The following is a 27,901-nucleotide window of genomic DNA, read 5'->3' on the forward strand; positions in this document are numbered from 1 at the left end:
CATGCATATTCTTTAGTTATGCTTGCACTACTGTTTGCTATTTCCCAGAGTCCTGGTCTGTCTTATGAATATTAGAAATTCCCAAGGGTGGGAGTAGTGAACAAGAAGTCCAGAACTCTGAGTTCTAATTGAGGCTTGCCATTTGAATTACCAAGATTAAACTGACACAGGCCACAAAATTGAAACAGATTTTCTTTGTGGCTTTTAGATTGTTTTAAACAACTTTACTTTTTTTTAAAGAAGAGCAGCAATCAAAAACAGCACAGAGGTATGGATAAGGCCAGATATTTCCATGGCTTAGGTAATTCACAGAATGTAAATTACACATCTTTAAAAAGTGAGTGAATTATTTACTAAGGTTTGTCATTGCCTTCTTGACTTTGTTTAATTTTTTTCTTTTTTCTTCTTAACATTGATGCTAGAAATCATTCTCATCCATGCCAGCAAGGGGCCTTTAACACTTCTTGGCTTATAGGAGGGCAGTGTAATACAGCGCCCACTTGTTTGGGCTCTTGAGTTAGATACTCCTATTAACAGTGTGAATTTGGGCAATTCACTAGTTGTCCCTCTCATCTCCTGTAGGATGTGCAATCTCCTGAATTTTCATGACCTTCACATTTTGTCAGATACTAGTCAAGGAATTTGGAGATTGTGCCTTAATTTTGGTTTGTTTAGTATTTTTTTCATGCTTAGACTGGTATTGTGATTTTGGGGGAAAAGCAGAACTGAAGTGCTATTCTCATCAGATCAGATCAGGTGGCACATGCTATCGACACGACTTACTGCTGTAGAGGTTAGCACTGACCACCTGGCAGAGGTAGTGTGTTCCTGGTTTCTCCATGGAAAGTTCCTTTCCTTTCCTTTTTGTATTTTATTCTTTGGAAGCAAATAAGTTCAGCCTACCTCCAAGGGGCTGGGGATGTAATATTTTAAGATTATTCATTCAGCTAATCATTAGAACCAAAGGCATAAGGTATAGAGCTTTGAATTTCTTAGAATAAACATACAAAGTTAAATGAAACTGTGGATCTCCTGACCTTCACTGAGTCACTGTCCCAAGTTGGATTATGACACTCAGTAGCAAACAGTTATTTTTTTTCTTGTCCATCAGTTGAGATGAATTGGAGCAAAGCTGATAAAGGTCAATTTCATGTTGACATGATGAAGTGACTTCATCCAAATCCTCAAGAAGACATTGAGTCAGATCTTAATATAGTGACTCAGGATGTCCCACCATTATGGTGGCCATATCTAGACCTGTAGCACCATTTTATAGTCAGTTTATACAAATCTTGGAAGAAGTAGCAATGGCTTGCACAATGAATACAACCCTTGACTTGTACCTAAAAGCTACCACCTCCCTCATTAATTATTGAGCACCTATTATGCAGTACAAGCTTTTGAGGCACTTTTAGTACTTTATCTTAATGATAAAATGATTTTATGATGTAGTGTTAATATTCCTATTTTATAAGGAAATTGAGGCTTAAAGAGATCAAATAACTTGGCCATACTAGTAGGAATTGGGTCTGGAACTTAAAATAAGTTTTCTCCACCCTAAACTTCATAATTTTTCTACTGTATGTAAATTACATATAAACTAAATATAATTTAGAAAATCTGTCATAATAGTAAAAGTCTGAGAATGTGGGGTTTCAGTAGTTATTTTCATAATCACAGTAAGATTTTTTCTATAATAATTTAAGGTTAATAGCTATTTCATTTGGATTACAGCAACACAAAAGTAATTTTGTGGTCACACTATCCCCAGATCCAATTAAATTCTGAATATTATGGTGGATGCCAAAATTCTCCAGGTGGATAAAAAAGTTCATTAGGTTGAGAAGCATTCATCTGAAGGTGCTGCTGGAAGCAATTTTGTTTCATTTTCCTCTGATTGCACACTTGCTGCTAATTTTGTTTTTTGTATTGAGAGTCAGTATCAGAAATTGTTTAACAGTAAAGGTACAGGGGAAAATCAAGTCAAAGAACTATCTTGACTATTGTTTGAGAAAAGCTAATCTGTAGGCATCCAGTTCTTAATTCCCAGATACTTCAAAAATATGATTAAAAGTCATTGAGCATGGAACAAATCCCTAAATTCCTGTAAAAGCTTATAAAATTATTTTCCTGGTAGCTGAATAAAGAGCTGAGTTACAACCAAATATGCAGGTGAAAAGTCCATTCCATTACCCATTTGGAAAACCCTCGCTAGCTGAATATGAACCAGAAAAACTGATCACTCTTCTATTTCTAGGTTTCTTTTGGAAATGGTTTTATGTAGCTTGACATTATTCAAATTCATTATGAGCTCACAATTAAGTTTGCTGCTCAGAAGACAAGTGATTTGAGATTTAGAGAAAAGTGGCTGTTGCATACATTTGATGGAAAATTATGACCAAAATTAAAAAAAAGAAAATATCTAACTGAGGAGACATGGAAGTGACATCTGTGGAAATCTTTAAAAGCAGAACAGCTTCTCATTGGTTTTGTACTGTCCAGATTTTCAGTGTCTTTTCCTAAATCTGTCCATCTGGCATTCTGTAAGAGAGAGAACACCAGGAAAAAATTTAAAGTAGTGATTTTTTCACCCATTCTTTCTTGCCACTTTTGTTATAGTTTTTCCTTCACTCAAATCACTTTTTTTTTTTATTACTTAGGCCCTTCTTGCCAAGCGGAAAAGATAGTCTTTAAAAGCTTGGTGTGAGTTATTTAGAGTATATATTTATAAAAAGAAACCCTTAGGAGGAGCCCTTGAGTCAGTGTCCCAAGTTGGATTATGACACTCAGTAATAAGTATTTATCTTTGGATAAATAATGTTGGATAAATAATGGATAAATTATTTTGGATAAATAATGTTTTCATGCACAGTTCTAGATAGGAAACATATTTTGGGTAACTAGATCATTAAATCAATCAAAATCTATCCATATCAAAGATCTTCCTGTGATATTTTAAAAACTATCTACCTTAGCTAAAAGAAACAAGGACAATTTATTTATTAACAATATTTATAAACACTTAGTATGAGTCAGGCACTGTTCACAGTTATCAAAATCAGGCAGAAGTCTCTGTTCTCATGGAGTGTATATTCTAGAAGAAGGATGCAATAATAAGAAAACACACACATACACACACAAGTAAATAGTTGTCAAATGGTAATAAATGGAAGGAATTTAAAAATAGGAAGAAAAATTATTAGTGCATAAACTGTTGGAATTGTCAGGAGGCAATGATGACAAACAGTTTTTTTCTTTATTTTTTAGAGTAGTTCTAGATTCAAAGTGAAATTCAGTGGAAAGTACAAAGATTTCCTGTATGTCTCCTGTCCCCACAAAAGCACAGCATTCCTCACTGGCAATATGCCACACCAGAGGGGTACATTTGTTATGACTGATGAACCTACATTGAGACATCATCATCAAAGGCACATAGGTTACATTAGGGTTCCCTCTTTATATTATGCATGCTATGGGTTTTGACAAATGTAGAGAAAATAAAAGTTCCTATGGCCAGGATTCTCAACTGATCTTGGTCGGCTTGCTCACTGGACACATGTAGGCAATACCTTTTACTGACTCTATATAAAGAGCTGCCCAGTGCTCTGGGCTGCAAGCCTGCAGGAGAGCAGAGGTTGGAGTTGTGGCAGCGCCAAGGACAGAGACTGAGACAGCTGCGGGGGTAAAGAGGCCCAGAGGCAGAGACTGGCTTGCGGCATGCAGACTCACACTGAGGGAACAGAATTTTAGTGTTTGACTTGCCATCATGGCAATAAAGTTGGGTATAAACCCTTTCACCCAAGAAAGTTGCATTGTCATTTTTCAGTCTCACCGAATCAAGAATGAACCTGCCTGAGGCTGAAACCCACTGGCAAGACAACATGTATCCAACATTACAGTATCACACAGAATATTCACTACCTTAAAATCCTCTATGCTGCACTTTCTCCTCCTTCCCCATCTCCTAACTCCTGGCACCACTGATCTTTTTACTGTCTTCACAGTATTGTCCTTTACAGAATGCCATGTATTCGGAATCATGCGGTATGCAGTCTCTTCAGATTGGCTTTTTTCACTTAGTAACAGGCTTTTAAGGTTTATCTATGTCTTTTCATGGCTTGATCACTAATTTCTTTTTAGTCCTGAATATATTCCAGTATCTGAGTAGACTAAAGGTTATTTAGCCATTCACTTACTGAAGAACATCCTGTTTGCTTCCATGTTTTGTCAATTATGAATAAAGCAGCTATAAATATTTAAGTGAAGGTTTTGTGTGGACCTAAGTTTTGTGGACCTAAGTTTTCAGCTCATTTGGATTAATACCAAAAGCCTAGTTGCTAGATATTATGGTAAGAGTATGTTCAGTTTTGTAAGAAATTGCAAAACTGTCTCCCCAAGTTGATGCACTATTATGTACTCCCTCCAGCAATGAATGAAAATGTCGCTCCATGTTTTCACCAGCATTCGCTGCTGTCAGTTAGGATTTTTCATCATCCTAAAAGGTATGTGGTAGAATTTCATTGTTTTAATTTTCAATTTCCTAATGAAATGTTATGTTGGGCACCTCTTCATATGCTTATTTGCCATGTATATATCTTTGCAAGGTGTCTATTCAGGTCTTTTGCTCATTTTTAATTTTGTTGTTCATTTTCTTATTGGTGCATTTAAGAGTTCTTTTTCTGTATATTTTTAATAACAGTCCTTTATCAGATATTTCTTCTGTGAATATTTTATCCCAGTCTGGCTTGTCTCTCATTCTCTGGGTAATATAAACTTCTGATGTGGGGTACTATAGGACATTTTGTAATGAAAATAGCTGCATCTTTGGAATGTTTTAGCAGATCAAGGGGAAGGCACCACAAATAAAGTAGACTAGTCCATGATATGCTCCAGTTTTTAATCTCATTTAAATCTCCTATACCTTAAAAACACTATTTTTTATATGCTGGGCAACATACAAGCACATCACATGTCTTATTTCACTTAATCCTCACACTGATCTTGTACTGTAGGTAGGATTACCCCTACTTGTAGTTTAGAGATAAAGGAACTGGTGCTCAAACAGGTTAGGTACTTTGTCTGGGATCAGAGTTAGTAAGTGTCAAAGATAGAAAGAGGACTCAGGACTGTCTGACTCCATAGCCCTTGTTTGAGTTTTCACATCTGCACCATTGCAGTCTGTCAGCATCTACCTATTTCCCTGTTTCCATCTCTCCTAGACTTTTAGCTTGACCATGATGTCTTCATTCTGAAGGATCAGTCTCACCTTTTCCTGAACAAATACTAAAATAGGTAAGATTGAAAGAGAAACAATAATGGCTCCTTGAGAATGTACAAATAACTTGGGAAAAGTTAAAGTATATTACAAATAATGTAAACTATTTTGGAATATTTGGACAGATCCTTAACAAATAAGTATTTTTGTTGAAGCACATTTTATTTTAAAAAACAAATTACAAGGATAGAAGGACAAGTTAAATGTCACCACAAACAGGCGAGTCTAGTATATAGGACATTCTATGGGAAAACAGACCTGGGTTTTGTGTTAAGTCAAAGGCATGAATAAAACCTAGGGGTGGAACCACTCTGAATTAAAAGAGATTAGAGAGACATAACAACCAAATGTAATATATGGGTGTTGTTTCAGTCCTGATTCAAACAAATCAACTTAAAAGAAATAATATCAAATATTGACTGCTATTTTTGTTTGTTGGAAAAATGGCATTGTGATTATGGAAGAAAAAGTTCATTTTTTTTTTTTTTTTTTTTTTAGATAATTATTTTTTATTGAAGGGTAGTTGACACACAGTATTACATTACATTAGTTTCAGGTGTACAACACAGTGATTCAACATTTATATACATGATAATTCTAGGTACCAGGTATCACCATACCAAGTTGTTACAATATTTTGACTATATTCCTTATGCTATACATTACATCCCGGTTACTTATTTATTTTACAATTGGAAGTGTGTACTTTTTTTTGGTTGTTGCTGTTAGGGCATCTCTCATATTTATTGATCAAATGGTTGTTAACAACAATAAAATTCTGTATAGGGGAGTCAATGCTCAATGCACAATCATTAATCCACCCCAAGCCTAATTTTCGTCAGTCTCCAATCTTCTGAAGCATAACGAACAAGTTCTTACATGGAGAACAAATTCTTACATAGTGAATAAGTTACATGGTGAACAGTACAAGGGCAGTCATCACAGAAACTTTTGGTTTTGCTCATGCATTATGAACTATAAACAGTCAGTTCAAATATGAATACTCATTTGATTTTTATACTTGATTTATATGTGGATACCACATTTCTCTCTTTATTATTTTTAATAAAATGCTGAAGTGGTAGGTAGATACAACATAAAGGTAGAAAACATAGTTTAGTGTTGTAAGAGAGCAAATGTAGATGATCAGGTGTGTGCCTGTAGACTATGTGTTAATCCAAGCTAGACAAGGGCAATAAAACATCCACATATGCAGAAGATTTCTCTCAGAACAGGGAGGGTGAGGTTCTAAGCCTCACCTCTGTTGATCCCCAATTTCTCACCTGATGACCCCCCTGCGACTGTGCCTGTCTTAGGTTGTTCCTCCCTTGAGGAAACTTACCCGTCTCTGGCTAACCAGTCATCTTCCGGGGCCATACAGGGAAATGTTAAGTTGGTAAGTGAGAGAGAAGCCTTATTGTTTGAAATGGTTAGCTTTTTATTTCTTTGCATATTTATGCCCTGTGGCTTCTATGCCCAGCATTTGTCTTGAGGTATCTTTACCACTTGGAGGAGTTATGATACTCGGTAAATTTGATATGAGGCACGAATTCTATTTAAGAATTCGTTGTAATTAGGAAGGAAGAAGAAAAGCTATAGAAGTAGCAGGCGGGAGAAAACATGGGAAGATTGATTATTTCTTTGACATATCTTCTTGTAGAGTAACTTCAGCATGTATAGGTTTTAAGCTACCACTTAAATTGCGCCCACACATTAACATAATAGGAGTATAGTTACATAACCAAAGCATACCTGTAATTACCAGCCATCTCCAGTGAAACCAAGAAAACCAGTTAGGCACCCTAGGCATTTGTGAAAACTTATCAATGATATGATGGTTATTATCTAACTGAATTTGAATAGTTTGAGAAAAATCAGACAAATTAAAACAACCCATTCCTGGGCACTGTTCACATCCCATATGTTCTTTTAACAGTAAATAGTCTGTAGTTGTAAGATTTTGGAGCGCTACAATTTGCACTTCTCCTAATTCTTGGTTGAGTTCCAACAGTATAGATCCAGTCAAATTTGTTGTTTTACTGTATGCACAGGCCAGCTTAGATATCTCCTTCATTCCCATGGCAAGTCCAGGAGCTGGTGGGATGAGTGCATCTACAGCTGTAGCAGTGCGTGGATCTTTGTTGGGGTTTTTTGATGATCATCTTCTGGCATGAGTCTTCCTGAGAGTGCTGATGTTGGAAGTTCTCTTTCATATCGTATCTTAGTTCATTGTCGGGGTAGCCAAATTAGGCTTTGATCCTCTGTATAAACACAAACAGACCCTTTGCCTACACTTTTATATGTCCTTTATATCATTGTGTAGAACTCATTAGAGGTCACCACATAGGAACTGCATTTTTTTATTTTAATCATTAATCTACACTTACATGACGAATACTTTGTTTACTAGGCTCTCCCCTATACCAGGTCCCCCCTATATACTCCTTTACAGTCACTGTCCATCAGCGTAGCAACCTGTTGTAGAATCACTACTTGTCTTCTCTGTGTTGTACAGCCCACCCCTTTCTCCCACCCCGCTATGGATGCTAATTTTAATACCCCCTTACTTCTCCCCCCCTTATCCCTCCCTACCCACCCATCCTCCCCAGTCCCTTTCCCTTTAGTACCTGTTAGTCCATTCTTGAGTTCTGTGATTCTGCTGCTGTTTTGTTCCTTCAGTTTTTCCTTTGTTCTTATATTCCACAGATGAGTGAAATCATTTGGTATTTCTCTTTCTCTGCTTGGCTTGTTTCACTGAGCAAAATACCCTCCAGCTCCATCCATGTTGCTGCAAATGGTTGGATTTGCCCTTTTCTTATGGCTGAGTAGTATTCCATTGTGTATATGTACCACATCTTCTTTATCCATTCATCTATCGATGGACATTTAGGTTGCTTCCAATTCTTGGCTATTGTAAATAGTGCTGCGATAAACATAGGGGTGCACTGATCTTTCTCATACTTGATTGCTGCATTCTTAGGGTAAATTCCTAGGAGTGCAATTCCTGGGTCAAATGGTAAGTCTGTTTTGAGCATTTTGATGTACCTCCATACTGCTTTCCACAATGGTTGAACAAGTTTACATTCCCACCAGCAGTGTAGGAGGGTTCCCCTTTCTCCACAGCCTCGCCAACATTTGTTGTTGTTTGTCTTTTGGATGGCAGCCATCCTTACTGGTGTGAGGTGATACCTCATTGTAGTTTTAATTTGCATTTCTCTGATAATTAGCGATGTGGAGCATCTTTTCATGTGTCTGTTGGCCATCTGTATTTCTTTTTTGGAGAACTGTCTGTTCAGTTCCTTTGCCCATTTTTTAATTGGGTTATTTGTTTTTTGTTTGTTGAGGCGTGTGAGCTCTTTATATATTCTGGACGTCAAGCCTTTATCGGATGTGTCATTTTCAAAGATATTCTCCCATACTGTAGGGTTCCTTTTTGTTCTATTGATGGTGTCTTTTGCTGTACAGAAGCTTTTCAGCTTAATATAGTCCCACTTGTTCATTTTTGCTGTTGTTTTCCTTGCCCGGGGAGATATGTTCAAGAAGAGGTCACTCATGTTTATGTCTAAGAGGTTTGTGCCTATGTTTTCTTCCAAGAGTTTAATGGTTTCATGACTTACATTCAGGTCTTTGATCCATTTTGAGTTTACTTTTGTATATGGGGTTAGACGATGGTCCAGTTTCATTCTCCTACATGTAGCTGTCCAGTTTTGCCAGCACCATCTGTTGAAGAGACTGTCATTTCGCCATTGTATGTCCATGGCTCCTTTATCAAATATTAATTGACCATATATGTCTGAGTTAATGTCTGGATTGTCTAGTCTGTTCCATTGGTCTGTGGCTCTGTTCTTGTGCCAGTACCGAATTGTCTTGATTACTATGGCTTTATAATAGAGCTTGAAGTTGGGGAGTGAGATCCCCCCTACTTTATTCTTCTTTCTCAGGATTGCTTTGGCTATTCGGGGTCTTTGGTGGTTCCATATGAATTTTTGAATTATTTGTTCCAGTTCATTGAAGAATGTTGCTGGTAGTTTCATAGGGATTGCATCAAATCTGTATATTGCTTTGGGCAGGATGGCCATTTTGACGATATTAATTCTTCCTAGCCATGAGCATGGGATGCGTTTCCATCTGTTAGTGTCCCCTTTAATTTCTTTTAAGAGTGACTTGTAGTTTTCAGAATATAAGTCTTTCACTTCTTTGGTTAGGTTTATTCCTAGGTATTTTATTTTTTTTGATGCAATTGTGAATGGAGTTGTTTTCCTGATTTCTCTTTCTGTTGGTTCATTGTTGGTATATAGGAAAGCCACAGATTTCTGTGTGTTGATTTTGTATCCTGCAACTTTGCTGTATTCCGATATCAGTTCTAGTAGTTCTGGGGTGGAGTCTTTAGGGTTTTTTATGTACAGTATCATGTCATCTGCAAATAGTGACAGTTTGACTTCTTCTTTGCCAATCTGGATTCCTTGTGTTTTTTTGTTTTGTCTGATTGCCGTGGCTAGGACCTCTAGTACAACGTTAAATAACAGTGGGGAGAGTGGGCATCCCTGTCTAGTTCCCAATCTCAGCGGAAATGCTTTCAGCTTCTCGCTATTCAATATAATGTTGGCTGTGGGTTTTTCATAGATGGCCTTTATTATGTTGAGGTACTTGCCTTCTATTCCCATTTTGCTGAGAGTTTTTATCATGAATGGATGTTGAACTTTGTCAAATGCTTTTTCAGCATCTATGGAGATGATCATGTGGTTTTTGTCTTTCTTTTTGTTGATGTGGTGGATGATATTGATGGACTTTCGAATGTTGTGCCATCCTTGCATCCCTGGGATGAATCCCACTTGGTCATGGTGTACGATGGTTTTGATGTATTTTTGAATTCGGTTTGCAAAAATTTTGTTGAGTATTTATGCGTCTACGTTCATCAGGGATATTGGTCTGTAGTTTTCTTTTTTGGTGGTGTCTTTGCCTGGTTTTGGTATTAGGGTGATGTTAGCTTCATAGAATGAGTTTGGGAGTATTCCCTCCTCTTGTATTTCTTGGAAAACTTTAAGGAGAATGGGTATTATGTCTTCCCTGTATCTCTGATAAAATTCCGAGGTAAATCCATCTGGCCCATGGGTTTTGTTCTTTTGTAGTTTTTTGATTACCACTTCAATTTCGTTGCTGGTAATTGGTCTGTTTAGATTTTCTGTTTCTTTTTGGGTCAGTCTTGGAAAGTTGTATTTTTCTAGGAAGTTGTCCATTTCTCCTAGGTTTCCCAGCTTGTTAGCATATAGGTTTTCATAGTAGTCTCTAATAATTCTTTGTATTTCTGCGGGATCTGTTGTGATTTTTCCTTTCTCATTTCTGATACTGTTGATTTGTGTTGACTCTCTTTTCCTCTTAATAAGTCTGGCTAGAGGCTTATCTATTTTGTTTATTTTCTCGAAGAACCAGCTCTTGGTTTCATTGATTTTTGCGATTGTTTTATTCTTCTCAATTTTATTTAGTTCTTCTCTGATCTTTATTATGTCCCTCCTTCTGCTGACCTTAGGCCTCATTTGTTCTTCTTTTTCCAATTTTGATAGTTGTGACATTAGACCGTACATTTGGGATTGCTCTTCCTTTTTTAAATATGCTTGGAGTGCTATATACTTTCCTCTTAAGACTGCTTTTGCTGCGTCCCACAGAAGTTGGGGCTTAGTGTTGTTGTTGTCATTTGTTTCCATATATTGCTGGATCTCCATTTTGATTTGGTCATTGATCCATTGATTATTTAGGAGCGTGTTGTTTAGCCTCCATGTGTTTGTGAGCCTTTTTGCTTTCTTTGAACAGTTCATTTCTAGTTTAATGCCTTTGTGGTCTGAAAAGTTGGTTGGTAGGATTTCAATCTTTTGGAATTTACTGAGGCTCTTTTTGTGTCCTAGTATGTGGTCTATTCTGGAGAATGTTCCATGTGCACTTGAGAAGAACGTGTATCCTGTTGCTTTTGGATGTAGAGTTCTGTAGATGTCTATTAGGTCCATCTGTTCTAGTGTGTTGTTCAGTGCCTCTGTGTCCTTACTTATTTTCTGTCTGGTGGATCTGTCCTTTGGAGTGAGTGGTGTGTTGAAGTCTCCTAGAATGAATGCATTGCATTCTATTTCCTCCTTTAGTTCTGTTAATATTTGTTTCAGGTATGTTGGTGCTCCTATATTGGGTGCATATATATTTATAATGGTTATATCCTCTTGATGGACTGAGCCCTTTATCATTATGTAATGTCTTTCTTTGTCTTTTGTTACTTTCTTTATTTTGATGTCTGTTTTGTCTGATACCAGAATTGCAACACCTGCTTTCTTCTCTCTGTTGTTTGCTTGAAATATCTTTTTCCATCCCTTGACTTTAAATCTGTGCGCGTCTTTGGGTTTGAGGTGAGTCTCTTGTAAGCAGCATATGGATGGATCTTGCTTTTTTATCCATTCTATTACTCTGTGTCTTTTGATTGGTGCATTCAGTCCATTTACATTTAGGGTGATTATTGAAAGGTATGAATTTATTGCCATTGCAGGCTTTAAGTTTGTGGTTACCAAAGGTTTAGGGTTAGCTTCTTTACTGTCTTACTGTCTAACTTAACTCGCTTGTTGAGCTATTATAAACACAATCTGATGATTCTTTATTTCTCTCCCTTCTTATTCCTCCTCCTCCCTTCTTCATATGTTGGGTGTTTTGTTGTGTGCTCTTTTTAGGAGTGCTCCCATCTAGAGCAGTCCCTGTAGGATGCCCTGTAGAGGTGGTTTGTGGGAGGCAAATTCCCTCAACTTTTGCTTGTCTGGGAATTGTTTAATCCCTCCTTCATATTTAAATGATATTCGTGCTGGATACAGTAGTCTTGGTTCGAGGCCCTTCTGTTTCATTGCATTAAGTATATCATGCCATTCTTTTCTGGCCTGTAGGGTTTCTGTTGAGAAGTCTGATGATAGCCTGATGGGTTTTCCTTTGTAGGTAACCTTTTTTTTCTCTCTGGCTGCTTGTAATACTTTGTCCTTGTCTTTGATTTTTGCCATTTTAATTATTATGTGTCTTGGTGTTGCCCTCCTTGGATCCCTTGTCATGGGAGTTCTGTGTACCTCTGTGGTCTGAGAGGCCATTTCTTCCCCTAGTTTGGGGAAATTTTCAGCAATTATTTCTTCAAAGACATTTTCTATCCCCTTTTCTCTCTCTACTTCTTCTGGAATGCCTATGATTCTTATATTATTCCTTTTATATTGATCACTCAGCTCTCTTAAAATTCTTTCATTCCTGGAGATCCTTTTATCTCTCTCTGCATCAGCTTCTCTGCGTTCCTGTTCTCTGTTTTCTAGTCCATTAATGGTCTCTTGCATCTCGTCCATTCTGTTTTGAAGTCATTCCAGAGCTTGTTTTATTTCTGAATTCTCCTTCCTTAGTTCTTGCATATTTCTCTGCAAGTCCATCAGCATGGTTATGACTTTTGTTTTGAATTCTTTTTCAGGTAGTCTGGCTAAATCTATCTCCCCAGATTCCTTCTCAGGGGAAGATGTAGCAGATGCTGAAGCTGTCTGGGTTAGTCTTGTCTGGATCATATTTTTTTGCCTTTTCATGTTGACAGGTGCTATTGACTGTCAGCTGGGAGGGCCAAAATTTTCACTTACTACTGGCCTTTCTTTACTGGGGCAACTGCGACCCGTAGTGGCTTGTGTTGGGTAATTGCGTGTAGAGTGGGTCTTTGTGTCTTGCCTGGCCGGGAGGGAGAAATTTCCCTTTCTGTGGGCGGAATTTGTCTCAGGCTGCTTCTCTGCTTTCGCAGCGCTCGGTGGGGTGATGGATGGGGGGGCTGCTTGACTGTTTGCCTCCGTGAGGGGTCTCAGAGCTGTTGCCCAGGGGGTTAGTGCACCCGGTTTTCCCTGTAATTTCCAGCTGCTGTACTGTGACCTGGGTTGTTTCCGTCAAGCTGTTAAGTCCCTGTCCCTTTAAGACTTTCAAAAAGCCCCCGCTTTTCTTTGTCACAGGGGCATCAGCTTCAGCACCCGCTCAGAGGTCTTACTCCCTGTTCCCCTAGTATCCAGGGCCCCCTGGGCATGTACTGTGTCTGCGCTCTGGCCCGGATGGCTGGGGCTGGGTGTTCGGCAGTCCTTGGCTCCGTCTCCCTCCCGCTCTGCCTATTATTCTCCCGCCGGGAGCTGGGGGGAGGGGCGCTCGGGTCCCGCAGGGCCGGGGCTTGTATCTTACCCCTTTCACCAGTCGCTGGGTTCTCGCTGGTGTAGCTGCAGTCTGGCCACTGTCCTGCGTCTTCTGGTCTCTCTTTTAGGGCTAGTTGTGTTTGTTGTATTTTCAAAAGTATATATGTTTTTGGGAGGAGATTCCCACTGTCCTACTTACGCCGCCATGTTGGCTCCGCCTCAGTTCATATATTTTTTATAGATGAATACTGAATTATTAAAATAGAAATAACACAATGTGTGGAAAGGAAAAAAGGTAGTTGAAGCAAATGTGGCAAAATTGTGGTAATTATTGAATTGGCTTGATGGGTATACAGGAATTCATTGAGTTATTCTCTTTACTTTTGTATATAAAGCAATATTTTTACAATAAAAATTAAAGCTGTTTCTAGGAACAGTGACAAATGTGTGGGCACTTATCTTAGGATTTGGCAAATACTTCTTGGAGACTTTTGCTATGAGAGCAGAAATCAGAGTTCTATTTACCTTCATTAATCCATTCAACAAATATTTATTGGGCTCCTTTTATGTGCTCAGCAATGGGTATACATGTTGTCAAGCATGGTGCAAAGTTCCTGATGTCACAGAAATTACCACCTAATGGGAAATATAGATGCAACAAATCATTTCAACCGTTAGAGCATCAAGAAAGGTGAAGAACAGGGTGCAGAGTATCACAGGGATATGACACAGAAACCAGAGGTCATGGAAAGACCCCCCTGGGGAGCAGAGTTAAAGCTGAGAGTGCTGTAGGCATAGAATTGAGGCAATGAAATGTTGGAGTGATGTAACACTTAGAAGGATGAGCCAATCCGGGAGGGATGTTGGGAGGTGGAGTGGGGGACAACGGAGCATTGGCGGAGATCAGCATTTCAATGTTCTGGAAGCAATAGAGACCATGGTGAGAGTATGGGGAGCAGAGTTGGGAAAACAGGAAAAAATGATTGTCAAAGAGTTGGCAGCCCTGGTCCGCTTACGCTTTATAGTCCATGTTAAGATTTTATTCAATCTTATCCTAAGGAAAATGGAAGGTTAAGCAAATGTCTTAATGGGAAGGAAAGACAATGCAGTTAAAATATCCATTTGCAGATTGAAAAGTGAATGGAATATGGAATGATTGGGAGGAAAGGTATCAGTTATGATGATACTGTAGAAATATCTGTGAGAGATCCTTTAGTTTTGACAAGATGGTGGTGATTAGAAATAAAAAGATAAGAGAAACAGGAGGCAGAACTGTCAAGATTTGATGATAGTTTAAATGTCATTTACCCTAAAAACATCTCTCTTTGGCTATGGTCAGAGAGCAAGCCTAAGTAAGAACTGAAGGCACTACTGGTTATTAAAGGAGGAAGATATTTCTTAGGTAAAAGGTATCTGAACACCTTAGGGCAGGCAGGCAAAGAATTCAATAAAGGGTATCCCAAGCTGTTTAATTATTTATTTGATACCTGTCAAAAGACTATAAATTTTACTAACTTCTGAGAGATGCTAACTTCTGGACCAACCACCCTGATAATGCAGAAATGAAATAAGTCCTAAATAGTGAGAACTCAGCTGCATCACAAGCCCCGTCCACTAGACTGTGTGAGAGGACATGCCCTTCACAGTGGGTTTTTGGAAGATGTCTTGAATGAGAAAAGTGTCATACTATACAGAAAAAATTGAACAGTTTCTAAACAGCAGTAACATACCAGTTTTGAGATGTTCAATCAGATTTTCTGCCACTCTTTTGCCAAAAATCTCATTTGGACATCAGCCTTCTTATTGATGGCCCCTGACTACTCTTTTGGAGCGATTCAACAACTTCCCTTCTAGGTAGTGCAGAAGGGCTTCTCCAGGCTCTGCAGAAATGGCTTGCAGACAAAAGGATATGAGGAATGGCATTCTTACGAAAATAAGCTCTAGCAGAAATAAGCAGTGCTGAAAATCTCATTAAAAAGCCAGTGAAAAATCAGGCTATAGGCCAAAAGTGACTTTGCCATGGCACTAAAATAAATGGAATAAAATTTGCTTTCTTCCACTTGTCTGGGAATCTGTGTTCTTAGAGCTATAAGGTGTGGTCTCTTGGCTTAGTAATTTGGAAGCAGTGACAGAAGCGGAGAGGTTGCCTCTGAGGGATAAAAATGTTTTGAGATAAAAAGACAAGACACTAAAAATATTATGGTCTGAATAAAATTTTTGCAAAGCAGGTGAAATCTAAAAATGATTTGCAACATTATTTGATATGGTAGAACTTGAGATTTTATTGATTATTCGTTCCAAAATGTTTAAAGACTTTCTTCACTTAGTCCTGCTTACTTTCTCACAAAGTCAGCAAACCTGTAAAGTATTGTACAGCTGTTTGTCTTCTGCAGGTATGTGGGTTAATGAAGTGAGGGCAGACAGGTGAGGAATTTGTTTAGGCTGATGCAAATATATAGCTCTTTTTATCCCTTTTGGGGGAATACACTGAAGATTTTGTCTCTATTATTCTATTTGAGCAGTTCTCATACATATAGTTAATGATGGAAGGACAGTAGCCAGATCTGACTTACATAAAAGTGGATTGAGAGGCTGATGCAGTAGTTTTTGTAGATGTCAGCATGCAGTTGACCAAGAATATTACCCTACTGTGGACTCCGTGTCGCCGACCCCACTGACATGTTTATAGTATTATAATGCCCCTTGATTACCATCTTGTGACATCTGTTTCAAATGGTTAGAATAGTATTTTCCCCCGAGAAGATGCATGTTACATATCAACCCATCCTCAATGACTAATTTATCTATTTACCTATTATCACCTGTTGTTACAAATCTCAAGGTAGGTAGTGAGAAAAAAAGTTAATTTTTGTTTGGCAGAGAAGAATAGAAATATTAGAAACTGGAGTTGGCATGATCTCATAATGGAGGGAAGGGAGGTGCTGAACTGGACAGTGAGAGCAGCAGTCCAGCACTAAGAGGGTGGAGCTCTAAAAAAACCTGGTTTGAACTAAGCCAGAGGTGTTATTGTAACATAGCTAGATAAGGGCATTGTCTTTGGAATCCACGAAATCTGGAACAGCAACTTAATCCTCCTAGTAAATGTGTGGTCTTGGGAAAGTCACTTAACCTCTCTGAGCTTTGATCTCCTCATCTGTATAATAATTATAATGATGATACCTTTATCAAAGCATTGTCAAAAGTCATTGAACGTTATTATTTTAATATTATTAGATCATTATTATTATTGCTTCCATTTAATGACAGGGTTTGGCAAAACCCACAGATTATCAGAGAGGTCTTTCTGGGCATGAAGAATCCACTAATGAGCTGGATTAACTTGGGGAAACCAGACACAGTCCACTTAAATTATTCAAGGGCAGAATCTCCTAGGTAGCCCCCATTGCTATATACTTGTTCTTCTTTATGCCCAGCAGTAAAATGAATCTATGTCTCAGGATTCTAACAGCAAATATTGATGTTTTCAAGTCTTGCCACTTGCCTATCTGGGTCAATCATTATGGCCAGAGGAAAGAATGAACATAGCTGATTTTAGATCATAGGCTCCATTCTTGGACCAGAAGGTGGAGACAGTTTTATCAGAACCACCTGAATCTGTAAATTAAATTGGAAATTTTTCTAATAGGTAAAGAGAAGAAAACCCAACGGATGGCAACCCCATAATGTCTACCACACATGAGCCAGAGGAAATGGCCCTCACAGGATAGAATTTTTGGGGTTAATGATAGGTGTTATGAGGGAGTGCTGGGGACAGGGAAGCAGGGCTTTCCTGGATATTATGATACCATTCATGAGGATAGCTTAAGCATTCATGGCATGAGTATAGCTAGCTAGTTGTAGAGACCTCTGGCCCAAGTGTCAATTCTAGGTTTGAATTCTGGCCCTGCCACTTAGTAGATGTGTAAACTTGGGGAAATTTCTTATCCTCTGTAAGCTTCAATTTTCCCATCTGTAAAATGGAGATAGTAGTAATGGTAGTAGAAATCTACAATATTCTGTAAATGAGATAATTAAGGTGTTCAGCATTAAAGTGTTCTGGCACACTTAGAAGCAGGGAGTTAATAAGTGCTAGCTCTTACTGGAATTACTTTCATATACTTTCTACAGAAATCCCTAAATAGGCTGTAAACCTAGATAATTGAATGAACAATTCATGAAAACGTTTAGCCATAGTAGTCAGAGAGTGATCCTCTTTCCTTTTGCATCGCTGATATGTCTCCTGGAGACAGAATCATGATCATTTTTGGAGTAATGGCCTTATGCTCTCCACCAGTCTTGGGAACTACTGAAATCCATCATATTTAGGGTGACCATATAATTCATCATTCAAATCAGGACACTTGAAAGTGATAGGAGGCACTTAAAACAACTAACATGTAATTGAGATAGAAGAGGTATAAATTGGAACTTCCTCAGTTAAACTGATTCAGTCTAATGATATTGAACATTTTTATATAAGACAGAAAGCTTTAGAGCAAAATTGCCTAGGGGCCTAACAAAGGCAAATGATTCTAAAAAGAAGAAATGTTTTCTTTTTTCTTATGCACTGCCAGTGAAAACTGTATCAGCATCAAGTATTATTTATTTATTTATTTTTAGCCTATATTGATTAGTATTCTTTTAAGAGATGGAATATTTGCCTTCCACAATGTTATACTTTATGTTTAGTTACAGAATATTAATAAAGAGATTTACAGATAGAAAAATGAATAAAAATTTTTATGTACTTTAAAAATGTTACCTAATAAAAAATGATTGCTACCTTATGCATAAAGGAGATAACTGAGTAAAATATCTGAAGCATTGAACATATAACAACATTATTGTAAATGCCAATATTTATGACTATTAAGAAGGCAGTGGTAAAAAAGTAAGTTGTAACAAAAAGTTTGAAACAGATAACTACTTAAAATATCTTAACAATTTTAAAATCATTGTAAATTCAAGTGTTTTTCTTCTTCTAAATTTTTTCTTCATATGATAGGGAATGCCTTATGTTTATAAACAGGCATTCATGAGTACAGTATATCTTACACACAAAATATTCACGGAGTCTTCCACGGTTTTTCTGTAAACATAACTATTATCTATCTACTGCTATCAGTTGTAAGGTTGGAAGGCACTTTGAAACAGATGACTGATTAAAAAGAAAAGAAAATGCATCTTTCATTAAGACAGACCGCTGACAGTGAATGCTGGTTGTTAAGAATCCAAAGGATTTGCTAATCCTTATGTCCCATAATTTTTGCAGGCAGTCTGTGCTCTATGGCCATATTAATCTTTCATTCCAATGCGTTTTCTTAGTTCAGGGGCGTTTTTTTCCAGTTGTTCAATGTTCCATTGCCATTGTCTTCTGTTTGACTGAAGTTTGTTCACCTGACAGTGCAAATGCTTAAGAATCGCACCATATCTCTTATGTTGTACGTTTTGTCTCACTATTTTTAGTTTTATAATAAATCTTGATCTCTATTTCTTTTCTTAATTTTTCATGGGTATTTTTTTCTTCCTCAAGAAAACAAGTTTTTTCAATGATAGATTCTTTTACAGTTATAATTTGATCCTTTTGCTTTGTAATGTCTTCCTGTACTTGTTTCATATGGTTTCCTTCTGGATTTTGGGAATCTTGTGTAAGTTCGTCTTTCATTGTCATTAGTTTTTTAACAAGATCTCGTTTTTCATGGAGTTCAGTCATGAATGACCATTTGCTTTCAATCTCCCCCAAACTATCTTTATGTACTTTCATTTTTGCATAAAATTCATTATATCTTAGCATGTGTTCCTCAAAGTCTTCTTGGGCTGCTTCTATGTCAAATTTAAGCTTTACATTTTCAGTATGTAAAGATTTGATTTGAGTTTACAGGTTTCCACACTGAAGCTTGGTATTTTCTATGGCAGCATCTTGTTGATAAATTTGCGTTTTTCTTTCTTTAGTTTCTGCAGAAACAGATGCTTTGTTTTTCAAGCTCATGAAGTTCATTCTTCTTCAGGAACTCTATGACTCTTCCTTTCTTTATTGACTGACATTCTTCTGTGCTTCTTTTCCCCTTTTTGCTTTACCTTTACTCCTGAGGAAAGGCTTCCACTTGCAGAAGGGTCCGCCGTCTCCTGCCGGCCTGCCGGTGTTGCCCGGTGCCCCGCTGGGGCCGCCCGCCAGCCTGCCCACTGCCCTGCTCCCTCCGGTGCCTGCCCGACGCCCCCCTTCCTGCTGGCTGACCTGCCTGGCTCCAGCCACAGGGCCCTTCGGCGGCTCTGGTTCGTGTTCTTCCCCGACGGGGCCGCTGAGCGCGGGCTCGGCAGGCTGTTCATTTTATTTAGGTAAAATATTGTTATAGTGATTCATACATTCACACAAATATTATAGTAGATGTATTTTTCTCTTAATTTGAGTTCATCTGTAACATAAATTGAACTAGAGCCAAGAATAATCAATGTAGAAAAGATGGTCTCTTCGATAAGTGGTTCTGGGATAACTGTATATTCACACGTAAAAGAATGAAATTTGACCGAATCTTATACCTCCCATAGAAATTAACTCAAAACGGATTAAAGACAAATGGAAGTTCTGAAACCATGAGAACTTCTAGAAGAAAGCATAAGAATAAAAATACTTGACATGGTCTTGGTAATGAATTTTTGCATATGATATATACAGCACAAACAACATCAAACTAAAAAGATTGTTTCAGAAAAAGAAACCATTAACAAAGCAAAGAAATAGCCTATAGAATGGAAAAAAGTATTTGTAAACCACATATCTGAAGAGGGGTTAATGTCTAAAGTATATAAAACTCATGTAACTTAATAGCAAAAAAGGCAAACAACCCAATTTAAAAACAGGCAAAGAACCATGAATAGACATTTCTCCACAGAGTATATATTAAAGGCCAAAAGGTACATGAAAAGGTACTCAACATCACTAGTCATCAGGGAAATGCAAATTAAAACCACAGTGAGATTCTGCCTCACACCTGATAGACTAGCTATCATCAAAAAGACAAGACATAAAAAGTGCTGGGGTGGGTGTGGGTAAAAGGGAACCCTTGTGTACTTTGGTGGAATTGTAAATTGATACAGCCACTATGGAAAACAGTATGGAGGATCCTAAAAAAATTAAAAATAGAACTACCATATAATCTGGTAATTCCACTTCTGGGAATATATCAAAAGGAAACAAAAACACTAACTCAAAATGGTATTTTCTGCACCCCCATGATCATAACTGCATGATTTGCAATAGCTAAGACATGGAAAATACCTAAGTGTCCATCGATGGAGGAATGGATCAAAAAATGAGAGTATATACACGTGGATATACACATGTTGGAATATTATATATATATTCAGTCATAAAAAATGAGGAAATCCTCCCACTTGCAATAACATGGATAGGCCTTGAAGGCATTATGCTAAGTGAAATAAGTCACACAGAGAAAGACAAATATTATATGATCTCATTTATATGTGGAATCTAAAAAGGCCAAAGCTCATAGAAATGCCATAGAAAAAGATAATCTGACTTGTGGTTACCAGAGGCAGAGATAAAGGGGCAGGAAATTGGGGGAAGGTGATCAAAGGAACAAACCTCCGTTATAAGATAAATAAGTACTAGATATGCTTGATGACTATAGCTAATGCTGCTGATGTATAATATACGGGAAAGTTAAGAGAGTAAATCCTAAGAGTTCTCATCAGAAGGAAAACATTTTTCCTTTCTTTTTCTATCTCTTATTTTACTTGTTTCTAAATGAGAAGATGGGTGTTAGCTAAAACAATGTGGCAATCATTTCACAATATATGTAAATCAAACCATCAAACTGTATGCCTTAAACTTAGTAGTAATGTATGTCAATTATTTCCCAATGAGGCTGAAAAATAAGTTATTAAAAATAAATTGAACCAACACAAACACCTTGGTATGGTTATTTTTAAATATATCGACACTTTAAAAATAATAAAGTTGATTAAATTTTATTCTGTTGATGAACATGTTAATCTGAATTTGGAGTCAGTATAGTGCTTTAATATCAGGTTTCTGATTTTTGAACCAATAAATTTACTTGATTTCTCATGCTTTTATTTTCCTATGAGTTAAATAGAATTTATAGTACTGATAGCCAAGGACTCTACAAACATCTCTTGAGTTAAGATGATATAATTATCATTCATGGTCTATTTTAATTCCTGAATAATTTTAGGTGTCTTAAGTGGGTAACTAAAAATACCAATGATAGCATAACTGACTAGTCAATTAATGTAGAATCTGTGTTGTTCCAGAAGTGATTTAAGAAATAGTACAGGAATATCTACATTTGAAAAGATGAATGATTTAAATTAAGCAAAAAGGAAATAAGACTAGGAAGAAAAGATGGCCTCTGGAAACGATGTTAGAACATAAAACATAAGTCATGAATTTATATTTGCTTCCTGGAAAGGGTACATAAATAAAATAAATCCCTAAACTTTAGCAGTCACAAATTTAAAAAAGGAAAACATAATCAGGTCCAACTGTTAGAAAGTCCATAAGCTAAAATCAAAGCCACTGGTCAGAAAAAGCACAATTCTTCTTATACTGAGGGTAAAGAAAAATTTCTTCCCTTAGAGATGTACATGGTATGACTTCCTTTTTATTCCACAAGATTACTTATGTTATAATCTAATAATAGCAATAATAGCAGATAACATTATGTTCTCTTCCTTAACTTGGTGCTTACAACACTAAAAAAACAACAAATTACCTTATTTGTTTTCAACCCATTCACTCAAGTAACTGGCTTTTGTACTGTTCATGTAATAGTTTGATGTTCTAATAATATTCTTCCTGTATCTTATATAAAAATATGCAGATTGCAATGTGAAGTAAATATGAACTTTCATCAGATTAATATAAATGCACATGTGGAGGTGCAATGTTTCAAAATACAGACTTTATTTTTACTCCACATAAGTATCTTTTTTAATTTATAGGCCATGCTAGCTTTCTTTCATCTAATAGACATTATTTTTCTTGTCAGTAGCCTTAAGCTTAAGGAAGCTGGTTCAGGAAGCTGTGTTCCATGAGACATGATACTCTGAGAAGATTAAAATGGAGGGAACCTTGGCCTATGGATCTTGCATCTGTGAGTGTGAAGTAGATTTGTCCTACTTGAGAATCAGGTTGCCTTTGCTAAAGCAAACCCACTTCTGTGAATGTGAGTATGGCAGAAAACATACATTTAATGTGCATGCTAAAATCCAGACCAGGCATTTAATAAAAAAATTGATGTAACACAAATTAAACTGGAGAATGGGCAATCATCTGGCAAATTAGAAATGAAAATAAATGTTGTGGTTTAGGAGCTCCAATACATATCATCCCTGCCCTCCTCTGGTTTGGAACTAGTGGGAACATAGACATAGATTCTGATAGATGAAGATTTAAAAACTGTGAATTTGAGCATTCACCTTAACCCATGGCCACAATTCAGGGCTATAAAATGTAACACCATGAATTAAACTATGATGTCTTCCTGGGTCTGGGAAGACCTCTATAGAGAGAAGTAGCATATGTCCAGAGAAGAGGATGCTTCAGAAAGCAGAGGATGCATGAAGTCAGATTTGGCTTCATGTAACAGAAAACTCAAAATTGCAGAGGCTCAAACAGTTAGAAGTTTATTTTTCTCTCACATAAAAGAAGTCTGGAGGTAGGCTGAATCAGGCTTATTAGGGAGTTGGGCTCCATTGTTTACTAGCTGCATAACAAGGAAAGTTACATCTCATTATGAGTCTCAGTTTCCTCACATATAAAATGAGTACATTGGTGGCTGTATCATAGAGATATTGTTAGATTAAATAAGATATAAGGCAATCATCAGAGCAGGCAGAATATATTATTTACCTTTCAGAGCTTTAAAGCAAACTAAGAAAGTAAGAAGGCTCAGGTTTTTAAAAAATACTTGAAGAAACAAAGGTGAGACTACGATGGAAAACAGCAGTAGTTGCTAGAGATAGGGATGGTGTGAGGGTGACTGAACAGCAATAATTTTTGACTGGTGTGAATTTTTTGGCGTACAACTATTATATATCTTGATTTTGGAAGTATTTATGTAACTGTATATGTTCATAAACTCACAGGACTGTACACTTAAAACGGTGAATTTATTTAATAAATTTATATAGAAGCATTTATTTAATACATTTATATAAATAGTTTATTTTTTAAAATGGGAAAAATCATGAAGAGAAGCATAAAGTGAAAAGCTTGAAAATTCCTTTGATTTTAGGCATATGCTTGCTTATGCATGCACACATAAGTTATAAACATATTCACGTGAATAAAATGAACACATTTTATTTTTTGATCTGTAGATGAACAGAATTCACCTAGAAGAGAGAAACCTAGATTTAAATCTAGAAGAAAGCTTATGTAAGTCATACAGACTAACCACGTTAAAAACTAAGAAACTTGAAGCCTGTCAGGATGACATGACTGACAAACAAAGGGAACACAGCTATTTCTCTAGTGGCAGAGAAATAATTTGAAATTCTAATTCCTAACTTACATTCCTGTGCATTCTGCCACATCATACTTTCCTTTTGGTAAATTATTTTTATTTTCATCTTTTAGAGCAGGCATAATTTCCTTTTTAATTAAAAAAGTTGCTTTTTCTTAAGTGGAAAAATACTAACATCTTAATTGCTGGATATAGAAATTAAAATATTTAGACTATTCTTAACTATAAACCAAACGGAAATTAAAGAGAAATTCTAAGTTGATGTTGAATCTCCTATAGTCACATCCATATATGTCATTTTAACTGTGTGTGGTAGGGTGGTCACATCTTATATTATTGCTGTAGCTTGGATATAAAAATTATGGACCAGATGTCAAAGACTAGAATTGCATCTTAGTTTTACCACCAATTAGATCTCTCATACTCTTTTGAGCCCTTAATACCCTCATCTGGTTTGAACTAGATCACTGCTTTTTAAATTAGAAGACTCGTTTAAAAATGAAATCTCAAACCGAACCCTAACATATTAAGAGTTGAAAGGAAAGCAGCTTCATTTGAAGGCACTGTGGGAAGATTCTGGGCCCTCCCGCTTAGCCTCGTGCCCCTCCCCCATGTCAGGCATACTCTTAAGCTACTTCTCTGGAGCTGTAAAGTGTGTGTGTGGGGAACACAGTTAAAAGACTTCTGGAAAGGATAGTCCTTAAGGTACTTTTCCCTTTGAAAATAGTGATTTGTGAGACCAAAGATGAAAGAAAAGGCATTTTTTTTTACTGTAGCCGTAAGGAAGATTGGAAATCACAGATAGTAAGACTTTTTCGATGCAATTGCACATCCTTTCACTGAGACTTTAACCTTTGACTTTTTTTTTAAAGAAAGGATTAACGACCAAAAGAAGAGTGATCTCTTTGTTTGCAATAAATCCAACTTGTAGAACATTATCAACAAAGCTTACATCAGTGATAGAAAGATGTGTGTGCTGGGGTTGCAGTAACTTGGGCTGACACATGCAGCCACAGAGCTACTGTAGGGCCTGTATATCCATTTTTAGACCAATGGGAGAGCTTGGGAGGGTCTACCAAATGCTGGGAAATATGGTGATTACAGTGAAATAATACTATTGTCAAATTCCCCTCAGTCAGATACATGCAAAGAATGGATAACAAGCAGACACAAAAATAAATGTTCTATAATGATCATCGAGAAGGCAGAAATAAGATTCAAGCAAAAATACAGTAAAGAAAAATTTCAAATAATGTTGATACTATGAAATGATTAAAAACAAATGTCCTGCGCAAGGTAGCAGCCAAGGTTATTTAAACCCAGTGGCTCAAGTATATACCACAAAATCACTTTTGCTTCTCCAAAAGGAGGAAAAATGCTGACCCTATAATGGTCTTTTGCTATATACCTGGGCAGATGGTCACCAGCAGTGTTTCACCATACATAAAGTAGGAATGAGGTGAATGAGGTGAAAGGGGTTCTAATTTGGATAACTGTATATACTTTGGGGTTATAGGCAAGAGACTGTGACAAAGAAATCCCAAATAACAGTGGCTCAAACAAAATAGCTATTTAATGTAACTAACCAGAGGGAGACTGTGTAACACTCAGGCACCGAGGTTCTTTCTGTATTCTTGCTCTGCAATTTCTTGGAGTTGTTAGATTGGCTATTGGACACTGGCTGATCACCATTTGCTTTGTAGTCTTATAAAGAGAGAAGGCAGTAGTTGCACACATTATTCCTGCCCAGACACCATTCATGAGAAACCAATTGCAGGGTCACACACAGCTGCAAGGAATGTTGGGAAAAGTAGTCTCTAGTTGAGTGACAAGATCTTGAGAAGAGTCTTTCTAAAAGGAAGAAAGAAAGGAAACTAGGAGATAATTAAAAGTTTCTTCCACTTACCCCATGTAAACTCATTTGCATATGAAGTTTCAATTTGTAACACAGGATATGCTTTTGTGGTATGATTAATGGACTAAATGAGGGGCCTTTGGCTAAGGGAAAATGAAAGAGACACTTGTGAGGAGGTATGATTAGTTATGTACTTTGTAGCATGATTGTTATAAATGGAGAACAATGGAGACCTGATGCTAGTATCATCATGGTGTAGAGCACCTCTGAGTCATGTTCAAGACATATGATTCACTTCAACTCAAATCTTCTGATGGTTTAGGGAGCAAGGCTAAGTCCAAGGGCAAAGGAAGTAAACTTGGTTTTATTTTCATCAGACTTCTCTGAGGGGATACTTATGCAAACATATGTCAAATTGTTCCTTAGATTTTCTACTGTTCAAATTCCTCCACATTCAACTTCAATGCCTTTTGGAAAGATGACAGGGAATTAATCTGTTGGGGGAGAGTTATTAGTATTTGTCTATTACTCAGTATTACTGACTTTTGGTTGGAAGAGTCGAAACAGTATCTCCAACTTGACAAGAACATAGGGTGCCCCCTGAACAACTTGTTTTGACTTAATTTCTTTGTAGAATAGCTAATAATATGCATTTAGTCTATGAGAAATTTTTGTAAATTAAATAAAGTTAGTATATCAGAAGTCCTATAGAAGAGTTAAGGTTTTTTTATATGTGGATTTTAATCACATTTTTGGTTCTGCTTTGCAAGCAGCCATAAGTGCTACAAACTTACCTCTTTCATGAAATTCCGTTCTCAAATTCCTGAGTAGACTCCTACAGAGTTATACTGTTTGTGTTTGAAAGATCATACCCTGATTCCTCCTATGGAGTCTTTGCTCAGACTTTAGAAAATTTTTGCAGCTGGGGTGAATCTATAGCTTGCTGGGGAAAAATAACATGAAACAATTGATCAGTCATCCAAAAATAAGAATTCTAACAGAAACGGGTGGTAACTGCTAAAAAAGCATGCTGGTGTTAAATAACAGACATGTAGGGATAATTCTGCTTATAATACACAATGGTTTTTAAATAAATTCTTTGTGTTTAAGGATCACTTTTCATTAAAACAAGAATTTTGTTTTCCTGAGAAGGATGAATCTTTATTTCTCAAAGGCTAATATCCTGCTGTTTGTGACCTATGTGAAATTATCATATGAGATATCATGTTATGTTATGTTGGATATTGCAGTATGGGATTTCTTAGTTTAAGACGGAAGTTATGTGAATGAAAGTTGGAAAGAGTAATTCTGAATACTTTAACATCATATATTCATAGAAAATTTCCTGGTAATTGAATAACAGAATAATCACAGAAATCCAAATGATCAGTAATTTTCTGCAATTGAATGTTTGCAAAATATCTTCCACAATTTGATCCCAATATATAGACTAAATCTACAGATTTATGCCCTTGTTTATATATTTTCGCATGTAATAACTGATTGAATGTAATTTAGAAAATGTATTGAAAAAGCATTTGTTCTTTCTGTTTGTGGGATAAATCACAGAATTTCTAGAATCTCCAGCCTGGCCTTAGTCCATTGACATATCAATAGGTGTGTAATGCAGCAGCCTCCCACAGCCTCTAGGCCAAGGGGTGGAGAGAGGATGGCTGTTCTCTCCTTCCCCCGATTCCAGGTGAGTAATTGGTCTGGCACCTGCCAGTTGCTGGAGACGCCTTCCTTTGCGGGGGGTTCCTCTTGAAAAGGGTGGGGGAGAGGGTACCGGGGGATGCGGAAGGGAGATTGTGCCATGGCTGCAGAGATACGGAGCACCAAGTGGGCTTGGCTATAGAGTAGTAGGGACCAGGGAGGAAGGAGAGAGTGGAAGCCGTGGCAGGAGGAGACCGGTGGGGCCAGGCCTAGCTGGCTAATTCGAGTGAGCTGTGAGCAGTAATAATGGTCTAGCCCAACCTGTCTTTTCCCTTGACTAATTTCAGATTCACTTGTTTCATTGGCGATTCTCCCCAGGCCAGGAACATCCTTCCCCCAAGAGCTACATCCGATGTGAGTTGGTGGGATCTGGTGAACCTGAAATCTGTCTTCA

At 37.2% G+C, this 27,901-nt stretch overlaps 1 protein-coding gene and 1 long non-coding RNA gene across 3 annotated transcripts in view; one reads left to right on the forward strand and one right to left on the reverse strand.

Moving 5' to 3' along the window:
* Positions 1-27,477, forward strand: part of LOC130679955 (uncharacterized) — a 37,281-nt gene extending 9,804 nt beyond the window's left edge. Inside the window, exons 2-5 of one of the 2 annotated variants that reach the window (XR_008992932.1) lie at positions 4,427-4,502; positions 5,220-5,292; positions 22,461-22,565; positions 27,364-27,477. This is a non-coding gene — a long non-coding RNA (uncharacterized LOC130679955). The remainder of the gene's footprint in view (positions 1-4,426; positions 4,503-5,219; positions 5,293-22,460; positions 22,566-27,363) is intronic. The other variant, XR_008992933.1, reaches the window with a different exon arrangement.
* LOC118921688 (coiled-coil domain-containing protein 122-like) lies at positions 18,724-19,381 on the reverse strand. The gene is made up of 2 exons (XM_057489564.1): positions 18,914-19,381; positions 18,724-18,873 (listed from the first exon to the last, which is right to left on the reverse strand). Exons 1-2 carry the CDS (start codon positions 19,220-19,222, stop codon positions 18,724-18,726), a joined length of 459 nt encoding a protein of 152 aa, XP_057345547.1. The 5' UTR covers positions 19,223-19,381.
* Positions 27,478-27,901: the final 424 nt, after the last annotated feature.

This window comes from Manis pentadactyla, chromosome 12, assembly GCF_030020395.1.
Source record: "Manis pentadactyla isolate mManPen7 chromosome 12, mManPen7.hap1, whole genome shotgun sequence".
NCBI lineage: Eukaryota > Metazoa > Chordata > Mammalia > Pholidota > Manidae > Manis > Manis pentadactyla.